Below are 17,150 nucleotides of genomic sequence, written 5' to 3'. Positions count from 1 at the left end.
TCGTATGTTTTTTTGATGTTCCACCAACGCCGCCCACTGTTTTGCGGATGATCCGGGGGAAATCCCTCGCGTGCCTTAACCCTAGGCAACAAGGCGAGACGCTTATTCCTTCTTCTTCTTGGCACCCTTGACCTTCGCCGTTCCGCGCAGAGTCTTCTGGCGGTTCTTGCGCTGCTTGCCTGTGGAGCGCGAGGAGTGTCAGCCATGAGGTCTCTGTGTGAGTGAATGAATTTGCCACCGCGGCGTGTGTCGGGGTGCGCCTGGGTCTTGCGGACAGGTACATGTCCGACCCGGCGACGCGACACATGCGCGGCAGCAATCGGATGGGGGCTCGACGTACGCTGCTGTCTGCTGGCCTTCTCGATCTTGTTGGCCATGCCGACGCGGACAAGTCTGTAGTGGGGCTCGAACTTCTTCATGGCCTCGGGGGAGTCGTAGACGAGGGCGAAACCAGTGGTCTTGCCGCCACCGAACTGGGTGCGGAGGCCGAAGACGTTGATCTGGTCCTTGGTGGCCTTGTAGAGGGAGCCAAGCTTCTCGCGGAGCTCATCCTTGGAGATGTTGGCGCGGCCGGGGTGGAGGATGTCACTGCGCGAAAACGACCATCAGCATTTCCCGTCACACATGAAAAATTTCCATCAATCCCCCGCGCGTCCGCCTCTCTCCTTCCATCCGCGGCTGTCGAGCAACTGCTTATGTCGTGTGCTTCGGTATGCCGGCTGGGCGATGCTTCTCCTCTCCTCCGCTTCCTCCTCTTCCGGCGTTGCCTTCGTGCGCGCTTCCTTCGTTGGGACAGAGATATCTGGAGGGGCAAACTCACACGACCATCTGCTTACGGCCAAGCAGGGGTTACGGATGAACTTGCGAGTTCGCAGGGTGACGGGGGTGTCGACGTCCGCCATCTTTGCGGTCGGGGGGGCTGATCTGTCTGTCGAGATGGGTTGGCGCTGGGACAGAAGAGTCGGAAAGGTGTGGTATCGTCAAAAGTTCGCAGAGTGATTGTGGTTGTGATGGGGGTCCGAGAGTTTTCGCCCAAACTGTGGGTGGAAGCCCTAATTTCGTGCCTAAGGCCTCAGCCGCCGCACCAAAAAACCAAAATCACGTGGAGCCGCTTAGAGCACGGACCGCTGTTCTCTACCTGTCCCCATCCCCGAGTCAGCTGACTGAGGAGGCGTCTGCGTCTAGTATGGACTTTTTGCCATTTCTTGATTGGCAGTGCGGGAAAATCGAGAATTCGAGGGCGGCCCAGGCGCAAAACGGCGCCGTGTTTGCACGGTACGCCTCTTTTTTTCCTGACTCAGCATTGGTTCTTTGCATCTTGTGCATCTTGACTGAGGAAGAGACTTCTACTATAGTGCAAGTTGTCGATCGGCATTTCAACGTGTCTTTCAGATTTGGGTTTTAGATCTGGGGTTTCTGAGTCTCTTTGATTCAATACCATATCACGCAAAATACTCTCCTTGGTGAACCCTGTCTTTCATCCACTCAACCAGAATTCATACGCATTACGAGGTGTCTTGCAGGGGTTTGAAGAGCAAACTTGAAGCTTCGTATCCCACCGAATCAGGCAACATACGACATTTTCTCATGTTCACCAAACTTCGTGTCACAATATGACGAGTTCTTTTCACACGCCAGACCCGGTTGAGCGGTTCTGCTACCAGTATCTTCAACTGGAACCGACCCTCGACTATCCTTCTGCCGGGGTCATCCGAGAACAATCAGCGCAAGACACCATTTATAAAAAACTGTTCTCAGAGGAGGGACCGCGTTATAGTCCCCCCGCAAGGTACCGTCTCAAGGTTCTAAAAGAGCTTGTTGCACGCATTGAGTCGGGTATCGAGGATTGGGACCAGCATGTGAGTGCCTTCCCCGCGTGACGCCGTAGCATGAAGCTCTACCGTTCATCACGGGCATCCCTCTAACGGTGCCCAGGAAGTCTCAGAAGATCTCATGAACGCCTTGTCAGAATCTCTGGCGACTCCTATGCCGTCTGAGATATCCTCTGCCCAACAGAAAGCATACGTCACCTACCATCTAGGGGGTCTCGAGCAGAACCCTTCGGAAACGCACTTACATACGCCTGACATCACCCTGCTTGAGTCCCGCTCGCTGATCTCTGCCTCTGGTACCACGGGCCTCCGAACATGGGAGGCCGCATTGCACCTGGGGCAATATCTCTGCGCAAACCAGCAAATCATCCAGGGGAAGAGAGTTCTCGAACTGGGGGCGGGCACCGGATACCTGGCCGTCCTCTGCGCCAAGCATCTCGCCGCCACACATGTCGTTGCCTCGGACGGGTCGGATGATGTTATCAACAACCTTCCCGAGAGCTTCTTCCTAAACGACCTGCAAGAAAGCAAACTCGTCAGGCCCATGGAACTGAGATGGGGCATGCCATGGTGGGAACCGAAGACCAAAAGTGGAACAACGGTGAGAGGGTCGACGTGGTCATCGGCGCAGACATCACCTACGACCAGAGCATTATCCCAGCACTCATCGCGACTCTCCACGAGCTGTTTTCTCTGTTCCCGGCCGTTGAGGTTTTGATCTCCGCAACCCAGCGGAATGAGGTGACGTTCGAGGCGTTCTGCAGTCGTTGCCGCCAGCGCGGGATGGGTCTGAACTACGTCGACTTCCCCATACCTCCAAGGGAGCAGCAAAGGGGCCCATTCTACAGTGACAGCGTACCGATTCGAATCTGTCGAGTATCAGCGCCGCCAAGCACGGGCGCGATGTGGTGAAGTATGAAATCATCGGTGGCGGACTTTACCGTTCGGACGTGGTCATGTCGCGGCCGAACCACCGACATTTTGACATATGTCGCAATACGACTGTCCGAGACAACACACATCGGGCGGCATTATACGTATTTGCACATGCAACTCGTACAAGCCAAAGACAAGACGAGCTCCTAGTAACGATAACCTTGAGCACCTGACTCGTCACGGGTACCGATTCTAGGCTTGCGGACATCTCTGGCTCGCACGCCAGTGCTTAGTGGACAGCACAATGACAGCAAGCCAAAGTTTTTGACGATCGGATCAACACTTGTTGGCCAAGAGTAATGAGAGAGAATTGCGTGTCTGTCTTCCCAGGTGAAGCAGCAGGTCGTTTAGCTGGTACTTTGGGGTCGCATTCCAAGACGAAGGCTGTCTGGAGGCCCAGTAAGGATCAGCAATGACATGCATGCTGGTTGAAAAAAGCTAGGGTCCAAGCTGAGCTCCGGATAAGGTGATGATGCGTCTCTACTAAACTAGCCGTACGCCCTCCAAGACACGAGAACCTTCGGTCGCTAAGGAGGGGAAGCTGGTGATTCAACAGCAGACGTGCGTTTCGAGCAGCGAATGGCTCGAATGTTCTGGACCATGGAGGAAACCATGGAGGAAGATACAGAACAGGAACCAGCCCACGGCACCTGACGAAGTTTCGACCATGAAAGTGTGTACCAAAGGTTTTCAACCATCATGCCATCTCGAGCAGGACTTGGAAAAAGTTCCGCGAACCAGTCGATTATCAGGCTATTGCCTGTCAGCCACATGCACTTCATAGCTTCCCCGCATTCCGGGGTCGAGCCAGTGTGGTCTGACGCTCCGGCAGTCTCAGGACGCGGAGAAAGTTCAAGGGCTTCGCATGCGTTCAGGACGAGGGTCACTTTTTTGTTGTTTTTTTGGCCAACCTTCCCGGTCTGCACCCCATAAACTCAATTCCACGGCAAAAGCTTTGTTGGGTGGGAATGGTCTTTCTTTACGTAAGGCTGCGTTGGCAGCAGGAACGGAGATGACGCTCCGGGCTTGGTGAACGACGACGACGCCGATGAGAGGCTGGACGTCATGTCCTCGATTCTCGAGATGTGGCTGGAATCCCAACAAGAAGACAGGAGCACGGCAAACCACCACCCAAGTTCGGTCAGAGTGACGTTGGAGGTCGTGTGGCTCACCCGAAGGAGCTCACCCTTGCACATCGACCAGAACTGCAAAAAGGGCTTGGGGAGCTCGATGATTGGGCGGTTTAGGGTTTCCCGGGTCACAAGCGCGTTGCCAATACACCGGGACTATGGTCTGGCCATTCGGGACACGTTCTCTGACTTTCTCTGGCATACCTATTGGGAAACGAACTTGGAGGGAGCGCGGGAGCGGAAAGGCGGAGACAAACAGGGCAGCGTCAAGCCGTTGAAACGAAGCTATGAAGTCATCGCATCCGCCGTGGGCGAGCATCGAAAAGTCTCGGCTCGAGGGCCGGCGTTGGCCCTACAGAAGTTCGGTTGAATGTACCACGTATGGCTGGGGAGGGTGTGTGTGTGTGTGTGTGTGTGTGTGTGGCTCGCGGCTTGTCAGATATCCTTGGGATCGCTCATAAGTCGCCATTCCATCTGCTGGGCCCGAGAGACTTCTCTGCAAGGTACGCACACCGGTCTCTTGGTCTCGTGGTTGCGGTTGCGTACGCTGGCCGTCGATCACCGAGTCTGGATTGCCAGGCAAAATCAATGCTGCCCGATCATTTGACGATGCATATCCCAGCTTCGGTCCAGCTGCAGGCGCCAGTAAACTGAACAGAGAAGGTCAAGTTCTCTCGGGGACGTTAGTCCGTTTGCATACCCGCTTTCGACGTAAAGGTGTTTGGCTGTTAGCCATGCACGCACCCACACATGGGGTAGCTGTCAAAACGAAAGTGTCTAATCGCCCCTCGGCCGCGCGGTATGGTTCACCTTTTGCCGCTCGCCGTTGATTCTGGGTACCTCTCGCCTATCCCATGCATGCTCGTCTCAACCCTGGGCAGTGCTTGAGCTCAGAGGCCGATCAAGGCGTCTGCCTAGGGGATCTCCCGCTACATGAATGTGCGTTTTCGTCGGAGGAGCAGAAAGCAGGATACTACCTTGTCGGAATGCTACCTCCAGCAATGACCACCCTCTGTCTGGGAGCCGGCTCGGAAAGCTGCGCCGGAGAGATTCTATTCAAAGCGAATGTCAAGCGGGTCCTTATGCGAGTGGCTCATGGTCTCCAAAAAATGCCTGATGAATACCTCATCGAGGCAAAAGCAGGCAGAAAACGTGTGATCGATGTGTGAGACCCGACCGGGCGTGAGCCACATGGACTTTCTGAGGCACGTACGTCACCTTGTGCTCACACCCATTTTGCGAGGGATGCAAATACAAAATGCCACCAGCCTCATCGGCGTCGAGACATCCCTGAGACAAGTTGACAGCACGTACGTACTATTACATACATACATACATACATACATACAACCAGTCGAACGACATCAGACCTCCCCCGACGAGACAGTCTGATATCAACAGTCTTCCTTGCATTGCTATGTATCACTGTGATATAACGTGGAACACCCCCGATCCCTCGGAAGACCAGCATAAACTCGAACACGGGCCACAGTATCCGCCGCATCAACGTCAACAATTACGAGAGCCAGAGGCTGTTCCCACCAACACGAGGACGCACAGCCATACACCTCAGCAGCAGCAGCAGCATCAGCATTACGAGCATTTCGGCTTCGTGAATCTTCTGGCATCTCTGGCATCCAACACCCGCGGGCAAGCGCTCAGAGGAAGCCGGTTCCCATTCGCCAGAGACTTTTTTGGTATCCCATCACCAGGAACCCTCCAACAGCAGCAGCAGCTGCTGCAGCAGCCACGGCCAACGCACTAGCAACCAGCTGAGGTCGATATCGCCTCCAGGGACTCTCGCACCTTATCAACGAACTTTGTTATCGCCTCCCCCGACCGCATCGTCGGTATCACAATCTCTCCAAGCCCGCGCTAGCAGCGCCACGCCGACGCGACCCTGCGTATCGTCGTCACGTCGCCCCTTTGGGTAGGAGACTCTCTCGTACCGGGGCACCATCACATCACTCTCACACCAACTCGACCCGAACTGGGTTGCCCAAAGGGACCAGAGATAGTGCTATCAAACGCTGTGGGCTGCGCTCCGGGACAGAACAAGGCCTAGCCCTCAACGTGGACCGACTAGGACGGCTCTCTAATCCTGGGCTGCATAACAGACGCATGCTGTGCCCTTCCTTCTCTGCTCTTGCCTGCTGGAATAGCGCAACATCGAACCGGTTTATTGCACCACCGCTGGCGAACCGACCTCCACCATATCCAACTTTGGACCGTCTGACCCATTGGGCGCGTCTACATACACACTACGACTTGGACGCAGCAGAGCACGCAACTCGCAGCCAGCGCTTCTTCGTATTTCCCACTAGCATCCCATCCGGCCTGGACCGGGTCTATTAAATTGAACCAGGGGTTGTGGAGAGTGAGCCCCTCCACACCCATTTCCCAGACATTCATATCCTTTCCCCCGTCCTATCCCGTCTTACGCTATCGACAGCGATTATTAGGTAGAGTCGGGCTCCCCTCATCATCACCACGCACACAAATCATTCGTCGAGCAAGAGAAACAGGCACGTCTGTGCTGTTCCAGAACCGGGCTTCCCTCCCTCTCCCCCTCTCCAAACAAATCCAAACAGATCCCCCAAATAGCTCACGTTGCCTCCATCACGGACGGATTCCCGCCGCCAACCGCCATCAACACCACCTCTTGCCTAGCAAGGTTTAAAGTACGCCGGGCTTTGACTTTGTGACGACAAACCTGAACCGCTCCATCAAAACCATCGTGGGCTCTGAAAAAAGCTTCCAGACCTCCAGTCGGTTGTCGGTCGGCGCCATTGCATCCCCCCTTTCCACACCAAGGTCGGGGCGCACATTTTGTTTTTTGTTTTTACTCCTGACTACCGAGCCCGCCAGTACCCTGTTTTCCGCTCTGCAGCGCGGGTACTCCGTCGTTGTCTCTTGATTAGCAGTGGGACTCCCTCCCTCACACACACACACACACACACACACACACACACACACCCCCCCAACTGTCGACCGCATCCCGGCCGGTGGTAGACGCCCTGTGGCTTGCAGGTTTAATTGGCGCCATTGAATGTCCCATTTCCACGAGGGGGGCGTCCAAGCTTTGATTGTCGTACCTGAATTGGCCTTGTTTTTATTTTATTTTGCTCGTCGAGATCCCGGAATACCTTATTATTCAGACCAGAGAGCGGCGACCACGCGATTTCTTGATCAGAGTCTCCTCTTTTCGCATCTCACACAGCCCGCCCTTCACTTCCGGGTCGTCCACAACGGCCGATTAATAAAACAAGTCACTGACTGCCGGGGGGAGCTACTTGGTCTGCGTTATCCTGCATCTGTCTGCATCTCGTCTGCATCGGACGTGCACACCGCAAACTGCACAACCCAGAGACACTCACCAACCACACACGCATACACAACAAGCACACCTTAGCTACATATTACCTGATCCCCATCCCTACCCTCTTTTCCCCAGAAGGGCCTCAATCTCTGACCAAACACTTGCCCGACAACAGCCACGCCCTCCTATCCTGCTGCATCTTCTCCTCTTTTTTCGCATTTATTACCGACAGTTGAGAGGGGGCTTCGAGACCGTTTACCAGCAACCCCCGCAAGCTCCAACGCACGCCCGCCCGCGTCTCCTCTATTGCACGCCAACGGGGGGTTCATTTGAAAGGAGACAAAGGACGCCGGATCCACCTGTGATCGCCGCCATCGACAGGGCGGGAGCTCCAAAGACTTTGGTACCTCGTTTGGTATTAGTACTCGGCACCACCTCCTCTGTAATCGAACCATCAGCTCAAAACCACGAGTCAACTCTCTTCGTCAACCAGCCACATTCACCAACCGTCTCTTCTCCTTATCGGCGCCTTTTTTTTCCCCTTTGAAAAGGAAAACAAGAAATCAAACATCCCAAACATTCAACGAGTCAACATAGCATATATTCGCTTGGCTGAGAACCACTGTGGTGCCGAATTCATTTGCCAAACAGCATCACATTGACGACATCGGCCAAATCCAACCCACCCGCCGCCCATCACTTCACCTTACACGAGCACCTCCCCAGGGCATATTCATCGACGACACCTTTCGAGTATCGTCTTCACCTGGTTCTATCGTTAATCTACAAACAAACCCATCTTCTTTCCTCCAACCCATATCAATTCCCGATGGGCTCGTCAATAGCCCAAAGACACATTACTTGCACATTACAATTTCCATATCCACCAACGTCAGCAAAAATGGCAGCACCGTCTAGTCTTCCCGTCTCTCCCCAGCAGCAGACCTCCAACTTCGCCCTCCAGCAATATCTCGTCCTGCACTCTCAACACGAGGAACTCCGCCAGCACCTGGACCAGATCCGTCCCATCACCACCTGTAACACCTCGCTTGCCTCGTCGCCTTCAGTGTCCCCGACCCGCAGCACCTGCTCGCCCTTCGGGCAGTACCCCAGCGCCTCGTCCGGTGGTCGGAGACACCACAGCCGCAGCCGATGCTCGTCGCTCTCGGGCCCGAAGGCTCGCCGCAGCAGCTCGCTTGCACCGATTGCAGACGAGACGACCATCTGGGCCGTGGCCGAGGAGGAACAGCGCCTCTTCGACGTCAACGAGGGCATGAAGCGGGCCCTGATGGAGCTCCTCAACTGCGACCAAGTACGCGGCGACAACTCGTTCCGCATGTGGGTGCAGTGCCGCCTGATGGAGACGGAAAAGGAGTTACGCTCGGAGCGACGACGCAAGAGCGCTCCGTGAGACACCGTCACCTACCACAAGCCCACGGATCGACACAGAATCGCAGCATTTGACACTTTACCTACCTAATTGCACGGGGTTTCTTTTGGCGGCGTTTAATTGGCAGGATATTACCTTATCAAAAGGCGTTGAGGGGGGCGGGTTTCTGACATGTGCCGAGAAAGGCATGGCATGGCTATGGGGCCTGCATCAGAATTGGGAAAAGCTGGTGCATACAGGCGATGATCATTTTTCCATCTCGCCTGTCGGGTATTGGATGTTCTTTGGCGAGGTCGGCTTGACACCGCAGCCGACCCTTTTTTATCCTCACCTTTCTATTTCTATTTCTGGCGTATATTTGGCGGTTGTAGGATACCACAGACACAGACAAACACAGAGCTTGTAATGACTGATACGACACCAAATTACAAACATTGATTTGACTTCTCACCTTTCGCACTGATCGACTCTCAAGTATTCTGCACTAATGAAAGCAATGACGCTTTTCCCCGTGGGCATGTGGAGAGTGGTTGGATTATGACCGGTGTTCTTCGTGATGCTGCACGCGCGCAAAGACGGTGTACGTGCGCTTCGGCGAGTTACAGCTACAGGGAGGAGATTGCTTGAATCGTGCAGTTCGGAACCGAAAACCACCAAGGAAATAAGAAATAAAATCTAGAATACATCAAGATACCAATCGGACAAGTTCCAAGCTCCCGAATGCAAATAACTGGGTCGACCCACCCGAGATTCCTGCTTCCTCCTGATTCGCCCGGTGATCCCACTGTGCGAATGACGGTACATAGCCATCTCGACACTATGTGACGAGGCTTCTCTCTGCTGTTGCCTTGCGGATTGATGCTCCAACAACACCTTGACCGCAAACATCATCGACCATACACGCAACTCCAACCCCACCAGGCCATTCGAGCCTAGCCTGCGCCCCCTGTCTTCGGTCTCGGGCGGAAACCTTTGAGCTGCAGATCGCATTTGAACCGGCTGGTCTGTGTTGATCAATCCGCGGCGCGAAAATTAAGAAAAAAAAAGTTCTGGCAAGCTCCGTTTGGATAAGACAACCCCACTGGACGACGACTGCGACAACATATCGACGAACATCCGTTCAGCCACCGGAGCCAACGCAAGGCACACACGACCGTCGCCATGTCGGTTCTCTTGGAAACCAGCTCGGGCGACATTGTGATTGACCTTTTGGTCGACTACGCGCCCAAGCTGTGCGAAAAGTAAGTCGCGACTTGCCCGATCGCCGCATCACAGCTCTTGCTCAGCTAACCCAAAGCTCGCCAGTTTTTTGAAGCTCTGCAAAGTCAAGTACTACAACTTCTCGCCGGTTCACTCCGTCCAGAAGAACTTTTCCTTCCAGACCGGCGATCCCCTAGGACCACTGTCCACGGAATCCGATGGAGGCACGTCGATTTGGGGCCTTTTGTCGGGTGACGGCTCGAAGAAGATGTTCCCAGCCTTCTTCCACCCGAAGCTGAAGCATCTCGAGCGGGGCACTGTCAGCATGGCCACGGCGCCGTTGGACTCGGACCCGGATACCCGCGTGGCAGCGTCCCAGTTCATTGTTACTCTGGGCGACGACACCGACTACCTGGACGGTAAAGCCGCTATATTTGGCAAGGTCGTTGAGGGTTTCGACGTACTGGAAAAGATCAACGAGGCAATTGTGGACGACAAGGGGCACCCGCTCATCGACATCCGAATCAAGCACACGATCATCCTCGACGACCCGTACCCCGACCCCCCCGAGCTGCGCGAACCCAGTGCTTCGCCGCCTCCGACCAAGTCACAACTCGAGACTGTCCGTATCGCGGACGAGGCTGCCCTGCACGAAGATGACGATCTGGACGAAGAGGCTATCGAGAAACGGCGGAGGGACAGGGAGGCACGAGCGCAGGCCCTCACTCTGGAAATGATGGGTGACCTGCCGTTCGCCGAAGTCGCTCCGCCCGAGAACGTTCTCTTTGTCTGCAAGCTCAACCCTGTCACGACAGATGCAGACTTAGAACTCATCTTTGGCCGGTTCGGCAAGATTCTGAGTTGCGAGGTGATCCGTGACGCCAAGACCGGCGACAGTCTTCAGTACGCCTTCATCGAATATGCCGACAAGGCGTCCTGCGAGGCAGCTTATTCCAAGATGCAGGACGTCCTGATCGACGATCGCCGTATCCACGTCGACTTCTCGCAGAGTGTGAGCAAGCTGAGTCAGGTCTGGCGAGACGACACAAATCAGAAGCGTAGGAAGCACGCTTCCAGAGGCGGTTGGGGAGGAGTCGACGAGCTCGAGAAGAGGCGACAATACCGCGACGAGTACGAGCGGAATGGAGACAACTACGACCTCGTGTACGGAGAAGAGGAGATGAAGGGCCGTCACCAACGTACCAAGGATCGTCGCTCGGAGCCAGAGCGTCAACCGGAGCAGGACAGAGAGCAGCGGGACAAAGACCGCCCCAGAGCAGAACGGGAACGGAGACGAAGCCGAAGCCCCGGACGTCCAAGGGCCAGGGACAGGGACAGCAGGGGAGAGAGAGATCGATATCGATCCGACGACCGGGGTTCCGGACGACGGTACGATCACCAAGACCGGCGGCGGGACGATCGGGAATCGGGTCGCAGAGACCGCAGAGATTGGGACAATCGGAATCGAGGCAGGGATCGAGAGTCGGAGAGACGAAGATAGCAGCAGCCCAAGCCGTGCTTCCCGTTCTTCCTCGTCCATGACAACACCAGTATACCCAGCCGTCGCTGATCAGCTCGTAGCAGCGCGGTCGATCTCAGATGTAGACCTTACAAAATACACACAACTTTGACGCCAATGTCACCACTGACCCCCGCGTAAGGCTAGTGTTTCATGAGCAAACCGAAATGTCGTTGACTTGTCGAGGCGCTGGCCACGGCAGCCTGCACGCAGGCCCATCGTCCCTCGTTGCGTCTCTCGTCGGCTAGGAAGTCCGGGTGTGGGGGGGGGGATGGTGGGGGAAAGTCACAATAGATGAAGCTGCGGGGTGGCTCGTCGCGTCGCACATGGCGAATGACCTGCTCGATGCAGAACTTGTCTCGTTATTTCGTCGTTGCAAACATGCGTACTGAGGCCTTTCCACTTGCAAGAGCTATGCAGGTATGCGTCCTTCCGAATGCCCCCGGCACTGGGGACGCTGCACCTCGTGGTGTCGCCAAGGAAGGCCACATCAGCCCGCTGCCGTTTGATGAATCCGTCATCTGTCAGTTGTCATATCTTCAAGGTGATTCCTGTGTTTCCGGGGTTGCTTTCTTGGCGACATCTAGACGGACCAAGGACCATGGAGCAAACCATCTAACGAAGTCCGCAGCCGCCTCGTGCATACCCAGCATTGTGCAACAACGATTTTGGCCTGTCAGGTCCATCTCCAGCACAACCCCGTTCTCATCATTCAGCTTTGCCACATGGATTTCTGTGGGGGCCCAGGCTGCTTTCGGGACGAAGATGAGGACTCATGATCTGTTATCGTTATTCCGTCCTTGCTGCCACCTGCAACTTCGTTGAGGCGGTTTGCAAGCTGGCTTCCAAAGCAGGCCTCGCAAACCCACCAGGTGTCTTCTAACATAGGCTGCTAATGTTGTACAGAGTCACGGGAGTGACAGCGTGTCAAGTCTCTGCATGGCCGCTGCATTCATCTCTGGCCAGCAGGTATTACGTCTTCAATCCGTGTAACGGAGCGGGTTTTCCTCAGTGGGAGACATCAAGACCAATGCACGCCCGTTGTGTTACTCTCTCGGCCTCGGTGGCCGGGCGATGATGCTAGACTCAAGACGGAGGACGCCGATTGTCTCCCAGTGCAGCATCTGTTCGAGCCAAACCACGGCATCTTCGTTGGCACAGCACATGGAGACCTAGTACCGAGACAAACTCAGAAGGCTCAAAGCCCAAGTCCTGGACCTTGACATGAAGTTCCTCATCGCCCAACTTGTTCAGTGGGGGCAGCCAGGTCGGCTCGTCTCTTGCGCCTCCTTCGCCTCCTTTGGTGCCTGGCCTGGCGCCCGCTTCTTTCCTGGCAACCTACTTCGAGCTGCCTGAAGCTGCTCCGGCCGTGGCCGCCCTAGTATGGCTTGTCAGATGACATTGTGTCCCTGGAAGCCCGATCCATTCGCTTACGGTTGTATCTTGTGGCAACGGCTACCCGCATGGAGACACCGGCTCTGCCTATGACTGGCAGCCAAAAAAGGTACATGCAGCACCCCGAGGATGGCTGCAAAAATCTTCCGTTGTCAACGAAGCCGTCGAGCCATGTGCGCTATCCTGTCTTCTTCCCGTTCGGAAAACAGGCGCGCACAGGAAATGACCGAACAGGAGGCAAAACGACCGGCGTCTACATCATAGAAGCCTGATCGCCGTCAAGACGTCTTCACCTCGGTGGGCTGTCCTTTCGTGCATGATATCAGTGCTGATGCTGTGCTACACCGCCAACGATTCCTCAGCCGACTCTCGATACGAGCTGCCCCTTTGAATTTCAGCGAGATTCGACGTTGTCTTAGTATTGCGGCGCAAGTTTTTCTTCATGAAGATCCAGGTTTTCGTAAGACCTGCTTGGTTCAGATAACCGTGGACGAGGCGAGGAAATGTCTCAGCCACTGCGCGCTGCTGAAGAAGTGTCTAGCAAAAAGTACATGTCGAGCACGAGTCTGGGGTTCGAGACCTTGCGCGTCGTCGACTGCATTGAACCACACGAGACGATGGACTACCCGCACGGCGCGGCGGCAATTTGTGCTTCGCGGCTCCAGTCTAACCTTGACATTAGACATTGGTGGTATGGGAAAGAGAAGAAGCTCTCACACGGATCGAAGTGACCTCAAGGAAACGCGTCGTTACGGGCGTTAGGATAGCAATGGCCAACAGGATCCCGCCGGCTTCAAGCATGAGCGATATAGTTCCGGACGAGATAAAGTCGGTTCTTGAAGGCTGAAGGAGGGCCAGCTGCTCAAGACGACGCCACAGCCACCCGAGTGACATACTTAAGCTCATGCATGGTATCTACCCCTGATTCAAATGCACGGAGATATCGGACGACGTAGCATTGCATTCAGTCTCCTCTCATCTCTCATCCCATCACCATCGCCGCCAACGTCGAGATGCTGACCGCCCCAATGTGGGGTGCCCCTTCGCGGAAACAGGCCGGAAGGTGCATTTGCATTTTGCAATTTTGGAGGAGCAGAAACCTGGCCGGCCAACGTCAACGGGCATGCATAGCGACCCGTGCCGCGCGCCCATGGGCGAAACCACGACGGCGACGCAGAAGCGGGAGGGAGCCACACACACACACACACACACACACACATTGCCTTACATATACCATGCATACAGGCACATATACACATATACACATACACATACCACATCGCTCCGTGCCTCAGCCGCCCGTTTGCTATTTCTGGGTACCGCAGTCGTCGTTGCTCAAACTCGTGTACCGCGTGTCGAAGTGCGTCATGCCGTCTTTTCCCCAAAGGAGGCCAGCTCCGGTTAGGATTTGCAACATCGAAGAAACCACCAAATCCCAGTCGCTCAGTTATGGTCCATCGAAGTGCAGGGCAGATGGAAAAGAACTTTTCAGATATGGCCTCGAAGAACAGCGTGGAGAACGAGGCTCAGGAAAGCTGCACGACGGGTCTGGCCAGGAGGAGGAAAGCGGTGCAACGCAGATGGCTCGTTTGGCAGCTCTCGTTCTGGACAGCTCCGAATTGGATGCCTCGCGGGCATCTGACGAGGGTCCGGCGGCCGTCCATAGCGGCCCATCCACGCAGCCCGATTGCCCAACAGTCAGTACATAAGCTCGAGCAAACAAAGTGCTGCCGCCGTCGCCATCTCGGAGGTAGAGGGGATCCCGGGGAAAAGTCCGACAGGTATACCGCCACCGTCTTTTTGCATGGGGTCTCTTTTGCCAGCTGTGGTCGGTTTGTTCGACAGAGGGAGGGATCTTCGCGGAAGCTGCCGCTGCCGGCGGCCTGGCAGATGCAGGGTGAGGTTTGCTGTCGATGCAGAGGGCGGGCATTTTCAACAATGGCTACCACCGCACACACCACTCGCGTCCAAGATGCTCATTTCTTACAGTAACCTTGCCCTTGGCCGGTCGTGGGAATGTTTGGCGAACGAAGCCGCACGCAGGCAAGCACGCACCGCCAGCAGCAATAGAAACAACGGTCCAAGATTTGCTTTTTCTTTTTTCCCTCTTGCCTGCTTTTTCATGAAGATTCTTCTTTTCTTTTCTGTCCTTTTCTTCAGAGATTGGCGCCGGCAGTTTGACCGGCGAGGGAGCGCGGAAGTACGCCAAACGTTTGATTGCCCTCACGAGTCTTTCGTTTGTTGGATGGGGGGTAGTCGATGAACATTGCCCAAGTCGATTCTGTCTTCACCTTGCGTTGTGTGCTGCAAAGGGGGCCGCTTCGGCAGGGTAACACAGGAACAGCGACACCCACACAAGCGTATCTGTCGCGTTGCGGTACCCTCTTGGGTTCTAGATGCTGCTCAGGTGTACATGGACCGGGGGAAAAGTGCGACTTGCCCACCCAACCACACATCAATCAGGGCGGCGAAAGATGGCCCTGCTTCAGTCAATGTACCATGGCAAGGTCGGACAATCGAGTGCCATGGTTTGTCTCTTTCCCCTTCCCCTCCAAGTGGGACCGAGTTGGCCGTTTTGCCAGACGATGCTGGGCGACTGTTTGCCGCGTGGTGGACTTTGAGATCATTTGGAAGATGGAAACCTTTCCCATTCGAGAAATGCCCTTATTCTTAAAACAGACGCCTCCTTTTTTGTGTACCCTTCCCGTATTCTACAACTGGTTGTAATCAACGAATGTTGAGCACTGGACCTGTGAAAGTGGCTGAGGAAGAAATCTAAAGAAAGACTGGCAGGTGGCAAGCAGGCTGAGCTCCCATGATACATGTACGTCTTCATAATGGAAGCCATATCGTCCAAATGCACTGTTCGTCTTTGTCATTGGACGACATCCACCGAGCGACTACAGCAGTCCCGTCTACAACAACAGCTTGGCAGTTCTTTAGCGATAGAAGCGTGCGGGGGTATACCTACGAGGAAAGCGAGGTTCACCCCGCCTGGCACGTTCTCGGTATTATGGTTGTTGTCTCGTCCCCGAGAGGCAGCAATTACACCTTGCCGGTGTAGTTTCTTATGATGGTGGCTGTTTTCAAGGCAACGTCATAGTCTTTCTTCTGCTATGGAAACAGACGGCATGTCGACTTGCGTCCCGCCTACAGATCCAAGTCAGGGTCTGGGACGAGGAGGTCTTGAGAAATAAGCAGACCCAGGAACAGGTCTCAGACCGTTCACCCACCCACCTCTAGTTCCCTCCCAGATTGTTCCCGAGAGCTGCAGAAGCGAGATTCCTGGGCCCAGATTGGCCCACAACCCCAGATCCCTCGTTCTCACAACATCCCACGATACGCCCTTCCCAAGATTCAGATCGCCCACCGCCCACTGGGCCCTACAGATCTGCCAGGACCCCTGCTCTTCTCAGCCGTCTCCTCCGCCGTTGCGGCCTGCCAGCTCGGCCCTGGACCCCTCCCCCTCCTCTGTTTGCTCTTGTCTCCCCCAAATTCCACCCCAGTCGCTTCCCCAAATCTACAGTACATGTCCGATGAAAGCTGCAGAAAGAAGAAGAGAAAAAAAAATAAGAACAACAAGGGGCAACGGAGTCTGGCTCTTCCACTACTCCCACCCGCCCATAGCCACAGCCATGCGTGTTTGTCACTACCAGAGCCGAAGTGAGGACCTCCTACGCCTGTCCTGCTGCACGTTCCCGCCCCGGTGCGACATGATACAGCACACATTGGTCTTTGCCAGTTGAGAGGTTCTACGCCACATCTTGCACCATGTCTGAACGTCTGCTGGCTTCCCTCTAGCTTTGTATTTTGGTCTGTTCGGGCCTGTGCTTTCTACTTGCAAGGGGCCTCCCAATGGTTGCAGCAACCTCTCTCTCGCCGGTTCCATGACACATGTTGTGTATTGTGCCCTCAAGCTTTCATGGGGGAGGGGGGGGCGCGCATACATCGAAGGAGGGGAGTGTGGAAACGTGTGGTGTCGTAATTTCCAGAGCCTGGTCGTTCGTTGCTCTCTCTCTCTCTCTCTCTCTCTCTCGCTCTCTCTAAAGTGGAGGAATCAGAAAGATAGGCCAAAACCAGATCTTGATGGAGTGGGAGGGGGTGACATCTGGGAGCAAATGAAAGAAGATGTGCAAACACACACACAGATGGCGGCGATCTATCTCTCTGCACGGATTGATTTGGAGGCGGGAGTCCAGAATTGTGATAGTATAACAGTGCGCCGGCTGCAGCTGCTTCTTCATCTTTTCTGTCCTTCAATCTTCTCTTCCACCAACAGCCCTTGCTTTTCCTTCCTCCTTTCTCGTGTGGAACATTGAGCAAGTCTTGACTTCCTTGATTTTCCTTCTTCTCGCACTCGGAAAACGGGTTCTCTTTTCTCTTTCTTTCAAACATCAACGTATGACAAGGAGACGTGGGGAGGCCATCA

At 55.0% G+C, this 17,150-nt stretch overlaps 3 protein-coding genes across 3 annotated transcripts; 2 read left to right on the top strand and 1 right to left on the bottom strand.

Moving 5' to 3' along the window:
- Positions 1-102: 102 nt before the first annotated feature.
- ColSpa_04994 (40S ribosomal protein S24) lies at positions 103-902 on the bottom strand (the record flags this gene model as incomplete). The annotated part of the gene is made up of 3 exons (XM_049271206.1): positions 103-179; positions 341-588; positions 691-902. 3 exons carry the CDS (start codon positions 900-902, stop codon positions 103-105), a joined length of 537 nt encoding a protein of 178 aa, XP_049127163.1.
- A 7,216-nt stretch (positions 903-8,118) lies between these two features.
- On the top strand, positions 8,119-8,628 carry ColSpa_04993 (uncharacterized protein; the record flags this gene model as incomplete). The annotated part of the gene is made up of 1 exon (XM_049271205.1): positions 8,119-8,628. One exon carries the CDS (start codon positions 8,119-8,121, stop codon positions 8,626-8,628), a length of 510 nt encoding a protein of 169 aa, XP_049127162.1.
- Positions 8,629-9,768: 1,140 nt separating this feature from the next.
- Positions 9,769-11,308, top strand: ColSpa_04992 (peptidyl-prolyl cis-trans isomerase-like 4; the record flags this gene model as incomplete). Its single annotated transcript, XM_049271204.1, has 2 exons — positions 9,769-9,848; positions 9,913-11,308. 2 exons carry the CDS (start codon positions 9,769-9,771, stop codon positions 11,306-11,308), a joined length of 1,476 nt encoding a protein of 491 aa, XP_049127161.1.
- Positions 11,309-17,150: the final 5,842 nt, after the last annotated feature.

Source organism: Colletotrichum spaethianum (genome assembly GCF_022836535.1).
Source record: "Colletotrichum spaethianum MAFF 239500 DNA, contig11, whole genome shotgun sequence".
NCBI classification, from domain to species: Eukaryota; Fungi; Ascomycota; class Sordariomycetes; order Glomerellales; family Glomerellaceae; genus Colletotrichum; species Colletotrichum spaethianum.
This window is presented reverse-complemented; position numbering and strand designations above follow the sequence as displayed.